At 37.3% G+C, this 20,230-nt stretch overlaps 2 protein-coding genes across 3 annotated transcripts in view; both read left to right on the forward strand.

Annotated features, from left to right (window-relative positions):
* The first annotated feature begins 767 nt into the window (after window positions 1-767).
* Window positions 768-12,402, forward strand: LOC107037711 (DEAD-box ATP-dependent RNA helicase 20). 2 transcript variants are annotated; one of them, XM_015256400.1, is made up of 3 exons: window positions 768-838; window positions 1,013-1,154; window positions 4,629-12,402. In XM_015256400.1, the coding sequence occupies exons 2-3, from the start codon at window positions 1,123-1,125 to the stop codon at window positions 6,724-6,726; spliced, it is 2,130 nt and encodes a 709-aa protein (XP_015111886.1). In that variant the 5' UTR covers window positions 768-838; window positions 1,013-1,122; the 3' UTR covers window positions 6,727-12,402. The 2 variants fall into 2 exon arrangements, with proteins under 2 accessions (XP_015111886.1, XP_015111888.1); XM_015256402.1 differs by having other exon boundaries at window positions 4,635-12,402.
* Window positions 12,403-14,737: 2,335 nt separating this feature from the next.
* The window catches only part of LOC107037717 (ATP-dependent RNA helicase p62), a 14,154-nt gene continuing 8,661 nt past the window's right edge, over window positions 14,738-20,230 (forward strand). Inside the window, exons 1-4 of the mRNA XM_015256410.1 lie at window positions 14,738-14,840; window positions 14,981-15,067; window positions 18,936-19,036; window positions 19,210-20,200. Of these exons, the coding sequence (XP_015111896.1) occupies window positions 15,066-15,067; window positions 18,936-19,036; window positions 19,210-20,200 (1,094 nt within the window). The 5' untranslated portion in view covers window positions 14,738-14,840; window positions 14,981-15,065. The remainder of the gene's footprint in view (window positions 14,841-14,980; window positions 15,068-18,935; window positions 19,037-19,209; window positions 20,201-20,230) is intronic.

Here is a 20,230-nt window from a genome sequence, read left to right on the forward strand (position 1 = left end):
AAAACCCGCAGCCCCCTCGATCGCCTCTGAAAACCAGAAAAATCCGCCAAGAATTCGGTCTATTCGGAATGTCGGAATTTTTTAATTTTTTTTCATTCTATTTTTCTTTTCTTCTCATCAAGAAAATCAAGCGAAAAAACTTAGAAAATTTGAGCCGAGGAAATTCTATTAAAATACTCAATAAGTTATATAAAAAAATTGAATTCTGCCTTTTTCTACTGAATATTTTCTATTGACCATTTCAACAGAATCGGCCAAAAACATAACAGTTCACTAGAAATTCCATAGAATTTTCTAACGAATTCGATAGGTTTCTCTATTAAATTTTTTCGTCCGTGCAGAGGCTGATGCCCCGTCCCTCCGCAACTAAAACCCGCAGCCCCCTCGAACCCCTCTGAAAACCAGAAAAATCCGCCAAGAATTCGGTGTAAACCCCGAAAGTAACACATGCCAATCATTCACCTCGAAATCTCCGAAGAGATTTAAAACCCAACTCGTGCCTGCTCGTACATACACAACGCACAAAGCCGCACATACCCCAGCGATAAAAACAAAAGGTATTACCTGGGGAGCGAGGAGCGAGGTGCGAGGTAGAATCGATTTTTAGAGTGAGCTCGGTGATTGGAGGGCTTATCACCGGGGGATGCCTCGGGAATGTGCAACGTCGCAGTAAACAGGCCCTTCCCATTGGTCCACGTCCGTCACGTGACGCTCCCCCCCCGCGGCGAGAGCGATCGTGGAGAGGGGATAGCGAGGAACAGCGAGGTTTTGCCCAGTCGCCCGTTTCCGTCTTCCCAGCGCCTGTTAGCCATTGTCGTCTCTGTACCGGGTTTTCAGGGTAAGTTTCCACTTTTATCGCACTATCACCATCACCCATCAATGAAATAATTGGTAATTCATGCCACCATTATCCTGTTCGACGATATTTTCCATGAATAATGGCACGACACACGTCGTAAAACAAGACGAAAAGGGCAATTGGGGTACGAAAATGATAACTCATTGTTCTCAGGTTTGATTGGGCACAAGAGAGCGAACGTCGTTGTGACTTCGGTATTTAAAGTTGAAAGAACAGGTGGAGCGGATTTTTTACGACAAAAGGGCGAACTCAGCTGTACAATCATGTATGGCAACGGATATTCCAATCAAACTTCGTGAGTATTTGGGAGTGAATTTTTGTGGGGGATTGATGGAATGGATTTTTTTCTGGTGAGAGAGAGAGAGAGAGAGACTTTTACCGTCATGGCCGGCCCGAGTCGTCTCGTTTGTGGCACTACGATACCGGCCATTTTGTGACTCCTATGGAGTTTCCTCACGGACGTTTGAAACTATTAGATTAGAAGTTGAAACTGATTTTTTGATTTTTTTCGTTCGCTTGTTCTAGTCGTTTCGAGAACATTGCGACTGATTTTTTAGGGTCACAGGCGAAATAGTTCTCCTTTTGTGAGATTTTTTACAATTGTTATTTGTTATAAACAATTCAATTTTTTTTTATTCTCGAATAAGGGGAAGGGAATAAAAGTGTTGTCATGGGAATTCTACGGGCAAATTATCTTTTGTAAATTTTCTCTCGTAAACGTTGGAAACTATTAGATTAGAAGTTGAAACTGATTTTTTGATTTTTTTTGCTCGTTTGTTCTAGTCGTTTCGAGAACATTGCGATTGATTTTTTAGGCTCCCCACTGGTGGGGGAGTTCTCCTTTTGTGAGGGATTTTTTACAATTGTTACTTGTTATGAACAATTAAATTTTTTTTAATTTTCGAATAAGTGCAAGGCAATAAAATTGTTGTCATGTGAATTTTATGGGCAAATTGTCATTTGTAAATTTTTTCTTGTGAACGCTGGAAACTATTAGATCAGAAGTTGAAACTGATTTTTTTTCTCGTTCTAGTCATTTCGAGAACATTGCAGTTGATTTTTTATGCTCCTTCTCACTGATAAGGGAGTATAAAAAAGTATACGAGTATTTTCCTTTGTGAGGGATTTTTTACAGTTGTTATTTGTTATACACAATTTTTTTAATTTTTTTATTTTTACGATTTTTTAATAAGTGTAAGGCAATAAAATTTTTATCAGGATTGTGGTATGGGATTGACGAGGATTGAATTCTATGGGCAAATGTCTCGAGATTTTTTCTAGAGCCGGAGCAGTTTTGTCTCTTATGAATTTTTCCTCATGAACGCTCGAAACTATTAGATTAGAAGTTGACATTGAATGACTCTTTCACTGTTCTGGAACTCCTTTCATGAGAGATTTTCCCCATTTTTTGTTTATTCATGAACATTTATTCTTTTTCTCTCATTTGTATGTTTTTGAAGGAATAATAATTCATTAAGGAAATTGATTGTCATATTTGTGATACGAGATTTATGACAATTGAATTTATGAGCAAATGAGATGTTTTTATAGCTGAGGGAGTTTCATCCTTTATCAATTTTTTTTACGAAAGTTTGAAACTCTTAGATTAGGAATTGAAATTGGTTTTGATGAATTTCCCTTAGACTTAATTTTTTTAATATCTATAATTAAATAGAGGTAAAATATTCAGACTATGAGAACCCCCCATTTTTCAACTGCAAGTTGGCTCCACAGGAAAGTCCTCACACAAATCTCCTCATTGTTCCCAAGCGAATAACTCAGAACTAAAGAGAAATAACGAAATCTTTATAGACCTTACCTTGTATTTTTTATTTCGCTCGCCAAAAAAGTTTGTCACAGCTCATCCTCTAAATCCCCTTAAAGTAGTATAGACAACTTGAATTTTGAAGATTAAAAACTAAAATAAATTCTACCCAAAAGTTAATACGAAAGGAAAGATTCTGGTTGAGGTTGTGCTCAATTGGCAGTCTAGTATTACTGCTACTAATTAATCTAAAAGTACAAAAATAACACAGTCTTTAAACGAACTTCTCAAGGGTAGCGAGAAAATTAAAATCTAGAAAAACTCGAAAAGTCAGAAAAAACGAATAAACACTCTATTCCCAATATGAAAATTATCGTCAGTGTCAAACATTTGTAATAAATAATTTAGAGTTCTGCGTGTCCGAAATGGCGTGTTACAGTCAACAACTCAACTGGAGTTTAAAGTAGTATAAGCATAACTTGAATTTTGAAGATTAAAATCTTAAGAAGCAATGGAACTTATCATCGGAGTAGAAACTCGATTCCAAGTTTATTCATCGTCAGACGACTATTCAGCAAAACCCACATTCTTACACTATAGATATCAAGATTATTGATGATGTATGAATTTGGGTTTTGCTAAATACTCGTCTAACGACGACAAAACTGGGAATCCAATTTCTACTTCGATGGTGAGTTCCATTGCCTCTTAAATAAATTCTAAAGAAAAGTTAAGGCCCGGGTGTACTATCTTTCGAACGTTATCTCGATGTTTTTTTTATCTTTCGTCATCTGAAACTGTCAATTAAGTCCTGTATCATGCAGAAGTTTTGAAAAATTATGAATGAATAATAAAAAAAAAGTAGAAAAAATTGTTAATTTTTTCAAAGAGAATTTTTAATTTATATTCAGAATAAGTTGAATAACAAGAAATTGATAAATGTATCTGTCTTACGGTGACAAATGGCGGCCTGTCACCCAATATCATGCAGGGGGAAGACTGATTTCGTAAATCTTTTCCCACACTGCACAGAGACATTTATTACGGAAAAGGCTCTTTGAAAAAAGTTGTAATATTTTGGAGAATTTTTTAATCACACTTTTATCACATAAAAATGGCAGATGACTACATACCACTGTTTTGAAATTTGAGATAGCTGTCACTTCCCATGAGGAGTTAGTGTTTTGTTATCCACCATGGAAAATGACAGCTAATAGATAATTTGCCACAGCGAATCAGATATTTGTAATTTCCACTTTTTTCAACTCATTCTGAATCTCAATTAAAAACGCTCTTTGAAAAAGTTCAGAATTTTTTCNAGTTTTTCAGAATTTTTTCTATTTTTTTTGTTATTCTATCGAAATTTTTGAGAATTTCTACATGATGTACCACTCAATTGATAATTTTGGAGTACAAAAGATTAAAAAATTCCAGATAACATTCAAAAGATTGTACACCCGGGCCTTAATACGAATAGAAGCATTCTGGTTGAGTTCAACCAGCAGTCTAATATTATTGGTAATAATTAATCTGGAAGTGCAAACATAGAGTTTAATGAGAAAATCAAATTTTCGAGATTAGGAAAAAGATTGTTTTTTTAATTTAGGGAAACTATTAAAATCTATAAAAAAATCGAAAAATCAGAAAAAACGAATAACAATTTTATGTCCAACATGCAAATTATCTTCAGTGTCAAACTTTTGCAATAAATAATTTACGTTTCTGCGTGCCCGAAATTCCGTGTTATGTCGAAACACCCTAGTCAAACGAGTGACGTGTTTGAAAAAAATAATTTAAGAAGAAATTCAAAGTCAGAATTCATGAGAAAAATTAGTTTTTTTGGCTTTTTCAATTTATTTTTCCTCGTACCACTCAACGACTCAACTGGAGTTTCTTCACATAACTAATACCCAGTTTCTCCCTCAACACCCTAACAAGAGGAAGTTCCACCCCAACAGTCCCCCAACAACTCGCCCCCTAAGCCAACTGATCTTCACCCCTTAGTTACAGACCCCGGCAAAACAGGGAGTATGGCAACAGGGGCGTGGGTGGGACGTACTGGAACAGCCAGCAGCACCATCAGCAGGCTCACCAGCCGAACCCCCAGTCCCAGAACACCTACAACATGAAAAAGAATCCAAACCAGAAGAAGTGCCCAGGTGATTCCCTGAAGAAGCCCTCGTGGGACATGGGAGCTCTCCCCCAAATAACGAAGAACCTCTACGTGCCCCATGCCAACATCAGAAGCCGCACCCCAGACGAGGTGACGCAGTACCACATCGGCAAGGAAATCACAGTGAAAGGGAACAACACCCCCTACCCCATCCAGGCATTCGAGGAGAGTAACTTCCCGGACTACGTGATGCAGGAAATTCACAAGCAGGGATTCCAGGAGCCAACAGCAATCCAGGCCCAAGGCTGGCCAATAGCCCTCAGTGGACGTGACATGGTGGGCATTGCCCAAACAGGCTCAGGGAAGACCCTAGCCTACATTCTCCCCGCAACAGTTCACATAAACCATCAGCCCCGTCTCACTCGCGGAGAGGGCCCCATAGTCCTGGTCCTGGCTCCCACTCGAGAGCTCGCCCAACAGATCCAAAGTGTGGCACGTGATTTCGGCACAACCTCGCACATTCGCAACACGTGCATTTTCGGTGGCTCCCCAAAGGGTCCCCAGGCCCGTGACCTCGAGCGAGGTGTCGAGATCTGCATTGCAACACCAGGAAGACTCATTGATTTCCTCGAGAAGGGAACGACAAACCTGCGCAGATGTACTTACTTGGTATTGGACGAGGCCGATCGCATGCTGGACATGGGCTTCGAGCCCCAGATAAGAAAGATCATCGAGCAAATTCGCCCCGACCGTCAGGTCCTCATGTGGTCTGCAACGTGGCCAAAAGAGGTTCAAGCACTTGCCGAGGACTTCCTCAGCGACTACATCCAGATCAACATTGGATCCCTTACCCTCGCTGCCAACCACAACATTCGTCAGATCATCGAGATATGTCAGGAGCACGAGAAGGAGTCCAAACTCGCTGGACTACTCCGTGAGATTGGCTGCGAACGAGGCAACAAGACCATCATTTTTGTCGAGACCAAGAAGAAGGTGGACGACATAACTAAGGCCATAAAACGTGAGGGATGGTCTGCCATTGCCATTCACGGTGACAAATCCCAGCCAGAACGTGACTTCGTTCTGTCAGAATTTAGAAATGGAAAGACTTCGATTCTCGTGGCCACTGATGTGGCAGCTCGTGGTCTCGACGTTGAGGACGTCAAGTACGTCGTTAACTTTGATTATCCGAACAGCTCAGAGGACTACATCCACAGGATTGGGAGGACTGGACGTTGTCAGGCTGCTGGAACAGCTTACGCCTACTTCACCCCGAATAACGCACGTCAGGCGAAGGAGCTGATTTCTGTTCTCGAAGAGGCTGGACAAGTCATCAATCCTCAGCTGGCTGATTTGGCCAATTCCCAGAGGGGTAATTTCGGCAAAGGACGTCAACGCTGGAACACAGCTCGCCCCTCAAACAAGGAGAACAGCTCAAGCCCAAGGAGCAATTCCAGTCCAACTGGCAATACATGGCATAATAATCATAGCAATAGTTATCAGCATCACCAGCAGAATGGACAGGATCGACAGATGATACCCAGGCAGCATGGCTATGTCCCGAGGAATGTACAGGGCTATCAGAATAATTATCAGGGACAACAACGACAGAACAATGGATACCATCAGAATGGCTACCAGAATGGCAACAATCCAAATTATCAGGGTAATCAGGGACAGCAGAGGTACCAGAATCGTCCGAATGGCTATCAGGGCAGTCGTATGAACTCAGCACCAAGGCAGAATGGCTATCCAACACCTGGCAATCAGAATGGACAGGGACTGTACTCAATGCCACCACCATTCATCATGCCATCTGGTGGACATGCTGATTCTGGAATTCAGAGTATTGTTAACAACAAATTCTTCCAGACTAACAGACCACCACCAACTGCCAATGCCTGTGCTTATCAGTCCATGAGCTATGGACAGTTCCAGGCTGTTCCACCTTATGGATATCCTTATCCACCAACACCTGTTCAACAGTGAGATGATCCTGGTATCGAGGTAAATTAATAAATCGGGGTTTTTGGGTCTTATTTTTTTGTTCTGGGGTCAGAGGAGGTAAATTCAAGGTATTGATATCGTATATGTGTAATCGTATTAACAATTTTCACATTGAAAAATATTATTGATGGAAATTGGAGAATTTTTCTTTCAGTGTTCGTGGATAGATAGATATACGAACTACAAATTTTCTTTTCTGTTTCGTCCAGTAATTGATAGGAATTATTCTCATATAGTTTTAGTTTTCCTCGTTTCTTTTTTTGGTTCATTTTTTTTCTGCTATTTTGTCTGGAATGGTGCGAGACATTGGCGAAATTTATCATCGATTTTGTTTTTTCGTATTTTTGGCTTTTGTCATGGTAAATTGCACAGCATATTTCTCGAGTACAATTTATGATTAATCGAGCTGGGGAGGATTTGATAAAATGGGGGGAAAAATGTTAATGAATAATGCGCCAATAATTTGAGGCACATTCCAGTCGAGTCTTTGACGTAGATAATAGCTCGATGAAAATAGCAACTGGTATAATGAAGAATATATTAATAATTGAAAATGATAAAACACGAGAAGATAAAATAATTATCGATTAAAATATGGCCACGAGTATAATTGAAATGTTGGTCAGATTAAAAAAAAAATTACATTTAATGCTAATTGAATAGTAATCTCTTTGCAAAGTAATCATTATGTACAACTATCTGTATGCTTTTCTGAAATGCACGAAACGTATAGAAGGGGGGTGGGTTAGGATAATTCATAATTTATAATTTAATTTAATGGGAAAATGAGAAAAAAATTTAAGAGAGAATAATAAATGGAGAAGACACTTTTTGCGTGAATAAAGGGAAAAACACTGCTGAAGACGCTCTACGAAACAAGTAGACAATTAATGAAAAATTAAATTAAAAAAAAAACGTTAAGGCCTTTTGCATAAAAAAGTAAGTAAAGAGCCCATTGCGCCCAAAGAAGTCAAAACAGAATTTAAAATAAAGCCAAACAGTTGGAAAAATCTGTTGGTTAATTGCGACGAGACTGGATGTGTCTCGATAATTTCCAAAATAAATGAAAAAAACCAATGAAATAATTAATTGAAATTTCAATAAATGGGTTTCAAATGGGCGCATAGTCCGCATGGCTGTGCAAACCAATAGCAAAGCTCGGTACCTTATTTTTGTATGAAGTTAAAATGATAAAAAAAAAGATGTCACAAGGCGAAGAGACTAAAAATAATTTGTTGTTAGACCAACAAATTGCGAAAAAAAAACATGAAAATGTTATATTTTATGCAAATGGCCACCGAGTGGCCCTCACAAAGTGCAGGCACGTGCATCGAGTGGGCCGAAAATATTTAATATTAATGAAGAAAAAAAAAGAATCTAAAGTTCCCTAATTGTACCTGTTTTTAGTTCTCTTTCTTTCTCAAATTCGTCTAAATTAATCTATTTCTCATCCCATAATCCTTTTTTTCTTTCATTCATGTGATAGTTTAATTGAATACGACTCCTAGGTTGTCAATGTTTTTTTTCTTTTTCATTTTTAATGTATTATCATTAGAAACGAACCGGTAGGAGGAGAAATGTGAAGATAATTGTCCAATCCGTGTTTAGATAACTACGAAACTAGGCGTCTTTGCGCAATCTATTAAACTAAATAATCCTACGATTTACGTTTTTCTCTGTCTCAAATGGCTCGTGTTAGTAATGACCAGTTTTTCATGGATCTTTTTTTCTCATTTGAAGTACAGAAAATTAGCTGTTTCGGCTATTGAGCGGCCGGGCGCTGCGCTTTAATTTAATATTTAATAGGGACAAATGAGAGAGAAGAGAGAAACAAAACCACAAAATAAATGATAACAAATGCCTTATCATAACGAGGATCTCCGAGACCAACGGTATTTAACTAATGTTTTTTTTTGCATGTGTATATTTTCTGCGGCCCTCCGCAATCCGCATCTCACGTCTGATCGAGCTTCTTGTCTTAAATAAATTAAATTAAAGAAACAAACAGAATAAATATAATGTATTAATTAAAATGAAGGGAAAACGCACACATTTGAATCTCAGGTAAAAATGTGAGAACAGATGATACCAGATGATTTTATAATTTTGCCACTTTTAATGATAAATCATTGAATTTATTCGCGCGAAGTAAAATCGACGGACGATGAGAAATTTCATTAATTTTTTTTTTCTCTGAATAATGATGAAAAAAACGTTCAGGAGAAAGTGGGTGGAAGGAGAGTGGAAACTGAGGGTTTAAGGAAAGCTGGAGGCTCCCGTACATTAGCGTATGCCTTTCGTCGTCTTAATTAACGTTAATTAATTAATAACAACGGAGGGTAAACGCGTAGTTCTGTGATATGTAAAATGTAGCGCATAGAAAAAAAAACACTGAGAGATAACTACAATAAAAAAAAAGTTATGGAGAAAAATGAGAAATTTAAATTCTAATGCGCGACATTGGATTTAAAAATAGGGGGGGAAAAATGTGAAAACAAAAACTTATCTCGCCTCATTTTTATATATGTGGTATACCATATCATGTTTAAAACAAAATAAAGAGTCGATGAATTTGCTCCATCGTACTTGGGACTTGAACAAGTGAATAAAAAGTCATTAAAAAAAAATAACAAGGATTAATAAATTGAGATGAGAGAACGGCAGTTTTGTGAGTCTCCCAACTGATTGGTCCAATTGAGGAAAAAAAATATGAAGGGGATTTTTATGGTTGAATTATTCAAATGAATCAATTAATTTACAATGAAAATAATTAAATGAAAAAATAAATAAAATGTAGTGGACAAAAGTTATGAATAAACGGGGCAACGACGAGATCTCTGCTAACTGATACTCTTTACTGTGAAAAACAAACTCCGACTGTTAGGTAAATATTGTTAGGAAATAGTTGAATTATTTTTTTGAAAAAAAAAAATAGAGAGAAAAACTAATTGAATACAGTGATTGATGAGAGGAATGGCATTTGTCCGATGCTAATTGCCAATTTGTCAGGGTTTTTAAGCTCGTTAACAAATTAAAATCAGACACTCTTTTCATCTGCAAGAGACACACGCACATTTGAACAAAATAGGTAGCATGAGAAATTTAATTAATGAGATGAACAAATTTTTTAATGTGAAAATTATAAATGAATAAAACGTGTCGCCAATTGATGAGAAAGATAGGCGTGCTTTTTATCAATCGAGAATTGCCATTTATGTAAATAAATAACGTATATATACATAAACAATATTATCAATAGGGAGTTTTGTTGAAGAGTGTTTAAACGCCAGTGCATATTTATCTTTTTAATCACGAGAATCAAAACATTGAAGATTCTACAGGAAATTTGAGAAACCTGAAAATTTCATCTTTCAAAATTCTCAGTTATCTCGTTAACGAGTGGGTTTAGGGGAAAATGTCAGAGAACATTTTTTGTTGGAAATTCAATTCCCCACAAAAAATGTCCCATAACATTTCTCCCTAATGTCAGCAGTTTCCGAGATAATTCCAGAATTAACAAAGATCCTCCTCTTTTCTGTGGAATAAAAACCTCGAAGTGGTTGCACTCTTATTCTGTCCTATTTTACATTTCCTTTCATTCTCGTCATCAAATTGAACCCTGCAATCGATAAAAAATTAATTTACGTCGTCACGCGACTCAGAAATAATTGAATATGGTATTCAAATGAGTTAAGAGAGAGAGAGGCGAAATTTTTTTAGATTAATTAAAACAAAATGTCTAAAAACGAGGTGAACTATGAACTTCTAGTACCTTGATTATAACTGAGCGCTGTGATATTGCGTACTAAAACGTGTCTTTTTTTTCTTTTTCTTATTAATTGTAAATCGTCAATGTGCATACGGTAAATGTTGAAACAATCTCCTTTTTATACAAGACTGATCTTTCGCCAATTTATACAGGAGTACGAGAAAAATAATGAATAAACGTTTAATGTGTATTTGGAATTTTTGTCGGGTACAACCGAGAAAAAAACGTTTGTTTATTTCGTCATGCGTTGAAATGTCGATAAAACGATAATAACACACATTTTGTATATTCATTGATTGTGCTGAGGGATATATTTTATATTGAATCGTACTAAAATGCCGTCCGATGAGTGGGAACGGCTAATTCCCAGTTGCGTTAATTCCGTATTCATTTTTTTTTTTTCATGAAATTACGAAATTGTTGAAGTCATCCCTGAATTCAGGAGTGAAACGTGAAAATCAAAATTTTCACACTGTTAATTTGAATTATCTGGAGAACGAGTGGCTTTAGAGTAAAACGTGAAGAGACATTTTTCGTCGGAAATTTAATTCTTTACAAAAAAGATCTTGTGACTTTTCCTCCTAAAACCACTCGTTGCCGAGGTAAATCGACAATTACCAAAAATTTCAAAATTGACTTTCCACGTTTTCCACTGTTTTTCGAATAGAGTAATGAGAAAATTTTGGAAAAAAGTAAATGAACGTGTTAGTTTTGTGTGATGAACACCTACCTTTCTCGAGAATGTGACACGCCGGCTAATTGTTGATAAAACAAATAATTAAAGATCATAATTAGTGGAAATGTTGATCGAGAGGCGTTTTTACTCCTCAAGTATAGACACAATTAATTTATTCAGGTACACTTTTTTTTTTTAATTAACGCATTTATCGATGGAAAAAATATCCTAGAGTCTAGTCAAAATCATAAATACGGACTACTTTATCACTGACACGGGGGTTATTGCGATAGATAAAGCAGAGACGTAACTATTCGTTCATCAGAGGGGGGGAAATGATTTTTTTACAAAGTGATATTGTAGGGAAAAACGCGAACAATGGGAGGAAATATAATTGGGCGAAGTTAGCAGGCTTGTATAAGTTTTATAATTGATATACTAGTTTGTGATATTAACTGAAACTATTGAAAAAAAGAAAACATATTGATGAAAAATGAGAGAGTACCAAGAAGCCGTTCCCTGGTCGTTAGCCGAGTGTTTATTCCAATTGAATAGTTTTTACAGTTGATATGAGAAAATAATTAACATTTAAAAAATGAGGGTAAAGTGGAAGTGGGGGAAAATGGATTTAATGAAAATTAATGAAACATAGAGAAAAAAATCGTATTTATTTTCTGACCATGACATTATTTGGGAGAATTTAATTAAAATGATTAATAACAGTGATATTAAATATCATACTGCTCCAATATTTCTCACGAGAGATAATGAAAAATAAATGATGAATAATTAAAGTTGATAGAAAGTCCTGAAAAATGTGATGGAGGAGCAACCCCTTAAGTAGTCTCGTTAACGCCTTCTGTCATTAAAAGTTTTTTTTTTCGTTCGAGGTTAAAGAAAAATACGAAACAAAGATTTAAGTATGATTAAAAGAAATAAAAGGGAGACAAACTCGTTAATTACGACAAGGCCCCAGGAATGTGAAGAGGAATAATATTTGATTGATGATAAAAATGGTGAATAATTATTTGATTTAAACATGGAGAAAATTTTTAAGAGAAAAAGTAACAGAAAAAATGTAATTTTCAAAATGGGTAAATTACTGCTCTACATTCAGATTCTCTTCTGTAGGTTTCACTAAAGTGCATTTCTTGTATGTTATACAGTATTATGAATAGAGAATAAAATAAAGAAAAATCATATTGCACCTTTATCGGATTTATGTTATTTAATACTCCTGTCTGTTCCCTAATTTCATGAAAAATTCCGTTGGATTTTATTGAAAATTGTATTGATTTTGGCCGATTCTACTGATGAACTCTGCAGCTTTACGGCGGGTTTTTTAAATAAAAAATATCTAATACAAATTATTTAAGAATATCCAAGTATTTTTTACAGGATTTTCGATCATCAAATTGCCAATTAAATTGCGCGAGAATTTTTTTTTAATCATGAATATTCAGCGTCATCAAAATGACATTTTTTACAGAATTATGATTTTTAAAACATTCGTTGTTTGTAAATAAATAATTGAAATTGTTTAAACTTTCGGAAACTTTATTTTTAGGCATTGGATCGATTTATGGTAGGATTCTGAATATGCATAAATTTTTTACGATTCCGAACGAATGATTTTTATTGTGGAAAATTGATTGTTCATCAATTATTTATAGAAAATGCTGGTAATTTTGAAAAATTGCAAATTTTAGATTTCATAAATCTTCCTCCGTAGCTGAAAAATTGGACGCCCTGGCCTATTTTCAATACCTTAAGCGTCTACGGGGCTAACGAACAATAAACAATTTTTTTTTGCATTAACTATTCGATTTTGGACATATATAATCCATCTTTAATACATGAGAGATCTCACTCCATTATGTCATGACTTTTAAAACTCATAGTAGTCTCCCCTTGAAGAATTTTCTCATTTATCAGGTAAAATAAAATGCGGAAAAAGAGAAGAATAATCAAACTGCGCATTTGCCTCCGCCACATCCGGAATTTAGAAGGCAGAATATCACATCAAGTCTCATATCGATCCCAAGTCCTTACAGTGGTCGACCCCCCCGAGCTTTCTAGAAAATTCGAATGTCAGCGCGCCCCAGTCTCAACATGACAACAGTGGAGACTGACATCGAAACCCCAACTGCCCCAACAACTCAAAAAAACCTCCCAACGCCTCCCAAAAATCCCTCCAAAATTCATTTCCCGAATTTCAAAAATCGACTCAACAATTTTCCCCAAAAATAATCAACATTTCAACAATCTAGCAATCGTAATTCGGACGTTTGCTGACCTCGGGCATGCGCAGTGTCCCTCGCCACCCGTGAGGACCGAGAATTTATTGCTAATGTTTATTGTTCGTTTACCTCGCAAACGCTCAAAATTTTAAAAATAGTCCAGGGCCTCCAATTTTTGAGCTACAGAGGTTTTTTTTTCAAAGTTGTGGAAAAAATATGTGCAATAACAATCACGAATTATTTTTTTGAAGTTCTACACAACTAATTTCGTTATTATTTTAATTTAAAATTGCACCATTTATGTAAAATAGCCCGAAAAATATTCCAAAATGAATCGAGAATATATTTTTAATACTTTAAGGATGTTCTACACCCTTTCTGCCAAAATTCACGTTTTTTTAAATTTTTCTGGCAAACTTATGATGGAATTGACGTGAAAAAATATAACGTTTTTGCGTTTTGTCATTATTTAATGACTGACGAAATTTTAAGGTGGTGCGAACATTTTCCTGCGTTTTCTCTAAACTTTTAAAAAGAATCACAAAACTGTAGAAAAAACGCATGAAAATTATCGCACCACTACGCAACTTCGTGAGCCATTAAAGAATGACAAACCACAAAATCGTTATATTTTGTCACGTCACTCCCTTCGATAATTTGCGAGAAAAATGAAAACAACGTCAATTTTGGCTAAAAGGGTGTCGAACATCCTTAAGGATAATCTTTCTGCCTGTTTTACATGAATGGCGCATATTTTCTTATTAAACAAAACGAAATTAGCTGTGTAGGAGTCAAATTTCAAAAAACTAATTCGTAGTTGTTATCACACGAGTTTTCAAAAATTAAAAAAAAAAACAAAAATTAGAGGCCCTGGACTGTTTTCAATATTTTAAGCGTCTGCGGGACAAACGAAGGCAGAATATCATATCAAGTCTCATATCGATCCCAAGTCCTTACAGGTCGAACCCCCCGAGCTTTCTAGAAAATTCGAATGTCAGCGCGCGCCCCAGACTCAACATGGCAACAGTGAAGACTCCGACATCAAAACCCCAACTGCCCCAACAGCTCAAAAAAACCTCCCAACGCCTCCCAAAAATCCGTCCAAAATTCATTTCCCGAATTTCAAAAATCGACTCAACAATTTTCCCCAAAAATAATCAACATTTCAACAATCTAGCAATCGTAGTTCCGACGTTTGCTGGCCCTACGCATGCGCAGTGTCCTCGCCATCCGTGAGGATGAAGGCTTTCAGGAAAAATCATTACTCGAGCGCGTGTTGCCTGCGTGAACGTCAGCGGCAGCCAATGGGCGTCGGCCCCCTCACCTTTTCCTTCCCCCACCCTCGCCCTCTGAATCGACTGACTTCCGGCATCACCCAGCAACGTTCTTTCCGTCCCTAACAGCGGCACGGGTAAGTTGTGTCCATCTTGTTCTTCCGATTATTTCGTCACAAATTTCGCCCGTTATTCCTCCAATTTTTGCGCTGATCCCCGTCGAATGAGGCCCCAATCGTTGAATTGACGTTTATTATTTGTCTTGGGATGATTTCAGTCACCTTTGCCGCTATTCAACAGCTCAAATTCGTCCATCAACTCTGAGTTCAGGGACTGAAAAGCAGTACATCCCATCCGCAATTATGTGAGTACAAATTAAAGAATAATTAAATTCCAATTATTTCAATTGTTCATCGCATGGAGAAACATTTTTCGTCGGATTCGTGGGAATGTGGTTGGTAAATACGATCCAGACTGGGAAAGGAAAGCGTCAGGATGCCTCGCTTCCTTTCTGAGAAATTTACGACGCCATTACGCGTTATATCGCAGGCGTTGTTTTATCGAATCAGGTTGCGTGACGAATCGCTTGTGAAAGGAAAGAAAAAAATTATTCGTGCCACTGACAATGAGTTGAGTGAACAGGGCAATGCTGGACGGTTGGGAGAACATCGAATTTCTAAATAGGAATTCCTTCGTTTTTTTTAACATTTGATATTTTGTATTGAGGGAAATTCAATTTTCGTGGTGGGATCTAAAACAAAAGAATCACATAAATGGGGATATGATGGCATCCACATCTTCAAGAAGGTTAAAACCTTGCAGATATGGAAGCCATCATTTGCAGAAAAAAATTTTGAATTTGAAATAAACCAGAATATTCCCCTATTGGGGTGGGGTAAAATGGACACTAGACTTTTTTAAAATTATTCATAACTCAAACAAATGTATCAATTGAGCTCAGTTTAGGCTCGTCACAAAGGGAAAGAATTGCTCTTTGTATTAAAAAAAAAAATTATTAAATTTTATCAACATTTCAACCCCTCATTAACTTTGAACAAAAAGTCAAGTGTCCGTTTTACCCCAACCACCCCTAATTAAATTGAGAAATAGTTGAATGTAGCTGAAACCCCTAATTTCTGGACGACTGGGCCGTATTTTTTTTATTTATTAAATGGTGATGATTGAACAAATAATTTATCACATTATACTCGATTATATCCTATATAATTTCCTATATAATATATATCCTATATAGTAATAGAGAGGCGAAAAAATCTCGAATGAATACTCGAATGAGAATCGATTGTATGAAAAGTCGATTCGCATGTGTCGCAACGCTCGGGCGCATGGAGGGGATGAAACCGATGATTGAAGCTGGGCACGCAATGGAAAAATAATAAAGAACAAGGAACGAATATTAGGAACTTTTTTATATAATAAGAGAGAGGCACCAAAATGTCGAATAAGCACTCGAATGAAAATCGATACTCCAAAAGTCGGATTCGGAACTCAAATGGGAACTATGAAGATCCATTTTCATGACCAATTGGTAGGGAAAAGGGCGCGGATTTCAAAACATTCAAAACATTTCAAAGAATTCAAAATAGAAATTCAAGAAAGCAATGAACCTCTTTCTAAGTATTGACTGCAATAAGGGAGGAGAAAATAATTGATAAAAAATCGAGAAATTCTTCGAAATTTTCCTGACAATTCTACAAAATCTTCGAATTTCATAGAAAAAAAAAGAAAAATCACTTATTGAAATATTGAAATTGAACATGTGAAGAAATAACATGCATTGGTTCCATCAATCTCAACACAATAAGAATAATGATGAATAATTAATCTTTGGAAAAGAACGAAATGAATGGAAGAAATGGAAAAAAGCATAACGGAAGGGCATCAACTTCGCGGCCGCGGCGGCGCTAGTACGACTAATATTATGGAAAGGTGAAATAATCAGCTATAATACCCCAAGACCTTGAAAATTATCGAATACTTCCCGAATGTTTTGTTGCATAGCAACGAGAGGGATCAGTTCTTCAGACTAAAATCTCGAGCGCGCAGCGCGAGCTATTTTACAGCAAAACTGATTCCGATCGTTGATATGCAGGAAAACTTGAGGGAAATATCCGATGAATTTTGAAGGTCGAGGGGTATTCGGAGGACAATTTCGGGGTTACGGGACACATTTCACCAAAATGTGAGAAATATCTATCGAATTCGTAGAAAACAATTGACAGGCTACAGGAAAATTATCAGTCTGATAATTTCCCTGCAGCCGGGGAAATTATCAGTGTGAAACGCGTCACGTGACTCCGAATACCGCACTCTGATTGATCAAAATTAGAATTGAGGAAATTGTCAGTACAATTCTCATTTTATTATTTACCCAATATTTAATAGAAATCGAAATCATTCAGTAATTGACCTGTTTACACTATTGTATTTGTCTTGAAATCGCTCTTGAAACACTGAAACATTTTCCTCTCATTTTGGCATGCCTCTGTTTTGTTACATCGACAGAGCATGAATGCTTGTGGGAGGTAGAACAATTTTACGAACTATATGCCTTCGGTGTCCACACATTTACGTCTGGATCTCGTCTCTCAAAGTTCGCAACAAATATTTTTCTTGAAAAATTTGTAGACTTTATTTTAGAGCCACGACATTTTCGGGGAAATTTTTCCCATTTTCATATTTACTAGACATTTATTTTTTTTTCTGAAAAAATCTATATCAATCTAACCCTAGTTCCACACCCCCTCCACTTCTCCTTAAATCAATATCCCACAACTCGATATCATTTCCCCAAATATATTATTATTACAATATAATAACAATAATATAATACATTATTATCTTCTATCATATTAATATAATTATTATTATTATTATATTATAATATAATATAGAATATTTTTCTGTACACGCACTAATTCAAAAGGCGTGCAAAATTGTGAGTCTTGAGGTATATTCCAACACAATCGCACCCAAAAGTTAATTTCTATGGATTTCTGGAAAAAATTCTAAATAACTTACTTTATTTAATTATCATAAGTTCTTGAGTTTTTCTATTCTCATGTGTTGTTGATGCAGGCAACAATAACTGTTTGAATAAAATAAAATATTTGTTAATTAAGTTTTTGAATTAAATAAAAAATGCTTTCACGAAATTTCCATATTGTAGAGTTGAAACTATGTAGTACAAAATTTTCCAAAAAGTTCAGCGTATTCGGAATTCATCAATCTATCACGGATTAGTTTCTTAAGATTATCGTAAGAACCGCTTTCTCATAAGATGAAAAAACCGAGTTCGGGCGGACCCAGAACTCAATATTTCAAAAGTGACCTTAAGAATTTGATTTTTCAAAAATGATCGGTTCACCCTACAAAAAAATTGTATTGAAATTTTCTACTCTGAAGGTAACAGCCGTCCAAGTTACATAGCCACATGAGGATATCCAAGTACTTTGGCTATTTTTCTCCAGTGAAATGCTTTTCTACTTTTGTAGTCGAACATGAGAGCTTTCATTTGAGCCCCATTTGACCCCAAGTTTCCGGACATTTTACAAATTTTGCAGGTCTGAATTTGAATCTCGATATTTTACCGTTAGAAAACATTTTAAAAATCTGAAAAAAGAATTAGAAAGTTTACTTTTGGAGAAAGATTGATGAAATAATTAAAAAATTGCATTTTTTTTTAATTACGAGCATTTTTTCTAAATAATTTATAAACAATCAATTTTCCACCATAAAAATTATTTGTTCGGAATCGTAACAAATTTGTTCATATTCAGCATTTTCCTAGAAATCGATTCCATGCCTAAAAAATGAGGTTTCCGAAAGATTAAACAATTTCAATTATTTATTTATAAACAACGAATGTTTAAAAAAATTATAATTCTGTGCAAAATGTAATTTGAATGACACTGCATATTCATGATTTTGTTCAAATTTTTCTCACGCTAATTGACAAATTTGATGATTGAAAATGGTTGAATCAATAGTGCGGTCTGTACCAAACTTATATTCTTCACTGCTGACGTTTCGCCGCTTCACTACTAGAGCCCCTCCCCCGTGTTTACCCCACAAAAATCGATATCAGCCCCCCCACCACTCCTCCCTCCAACAACTCCCTGCCCCCAAAATCAATACCCCAAAGCTCTCGATATGAATTTCCCAGGCCCCCTCAACCCCTCAATAATCACAACTGCATTCTCAATCTCCAGGACTTACGGAGGTTCATCCGGTGGAGGTGCTGGTGGCGGTTACCGCGCGGGTGGAGGCGGAGGTCAGCGTGGCGGTCCCCCCCGCAACAGTTATGGCGGCGGTGGTGGTGGTNCCCAAGCCCCCTCAACCCCTCAATAATCACAACTGCATTCTCAATCTCCAGGACTTACGGAGGTTCATCCGGTGGAGGTGCTGGTGGCGGTTACCGCGCGGGTGGAGGCGGAGGTCAGCGTGGCGGTCCCCCCCGCAACAGTTATGGCGGCGGTGGTGGTGGTGGTGGTGGTGGTGGTGGTGGAAATAGATTCGGTGGCAGCCGCGGTGGTAACGCCGGCTCCAACAATCGGTTTGGAAATCGTGGCGGAAACATGAAGGGAGGCAGAAGTGGAGGTGCTGGAGGCAATCTTCGTAAGCCAAATTGGGATTACGAGAATCTCAAGCCTTTCAAGAAGGAGTTCTACGTGCCCCACGCAGATGTTGCCAACAGACATCCCCGTGAGGTCGAGGCTTATCGTGGCGAGAAGCAGATAACCCTGAAGGGCGAGAAGATTCCCAATCCAATTCAGTACTTCGAGGAGGGCAATTTCCCTGACTACGTGATGCAGGGGATAAGGAAGCAGGGATTTTCAGAGCCAACGGCTATTCAGGCTCAAGGATGGCCCATTGCCATGTCAGGGGGCAATATGGTTGGAATTGCGCAGACAGGATCTGGAAAGACTCTGGGGTACATTCTTCCAGCTATTGTTCACATCAACAGCCAACAGCCACTCAATCGTGGAGATGGGCCCATTGCTCTGGTCCTTGCACCCACTAGGGAGCTAGCTCAGCAGATTCAGACTGTTGCACAGGACTTTGGATCGCTCTCTTATGTCAGGAACACCTGCATCTTTGGTGGTGCACCCAAGGGTGGACAGGCACGAGACCTCGAACGAGGGGTGGAAATTGTCATTGCCACACCTGGACGTCTCATTGACTTCCTCGAACGTGGCACCACCAATCTCAGGAGGTGCACTTATCTCGTTCTCGACGAGGCTGATCGCATGCTGGATATGGGATTCGAGCCACAGATCAGGAAGATCATTGAACAGATTAGGCCTGATAGGCAGGTACTCATGTGGTCAGCCACTTGGCCCAAGGAGGTCAGAAATCTTGCTGAGGAGTATCTCACTGATTACACACAACTGAATATTGGGTCACTTTCGCTGTCTGCTAATCATAACATTCTGCAGATCGTTGATGTTTGTCAGGAGCATGAGAAAGAGGCCAAGTGAGTATTTTTGGTTTTTTTTTTGGGGGG

Source organism: Diachasma alloeum, unplaced genomic scaffold (assembly GCF_001412515.2).
Source record: "Diachasma alloeum isolate Michigan unplaced genomic scaffold, Dall2.0 Dall_scaffold_00269, whole genome shotgun sequence".
Classification (NCBI taxonomy): domain Eukaryota; kingdom Metazoa; phylum Arthropoda; class Insecta; order Hymenoptera; family Braconidae; genus Diachasma; species Diachasma alloeum.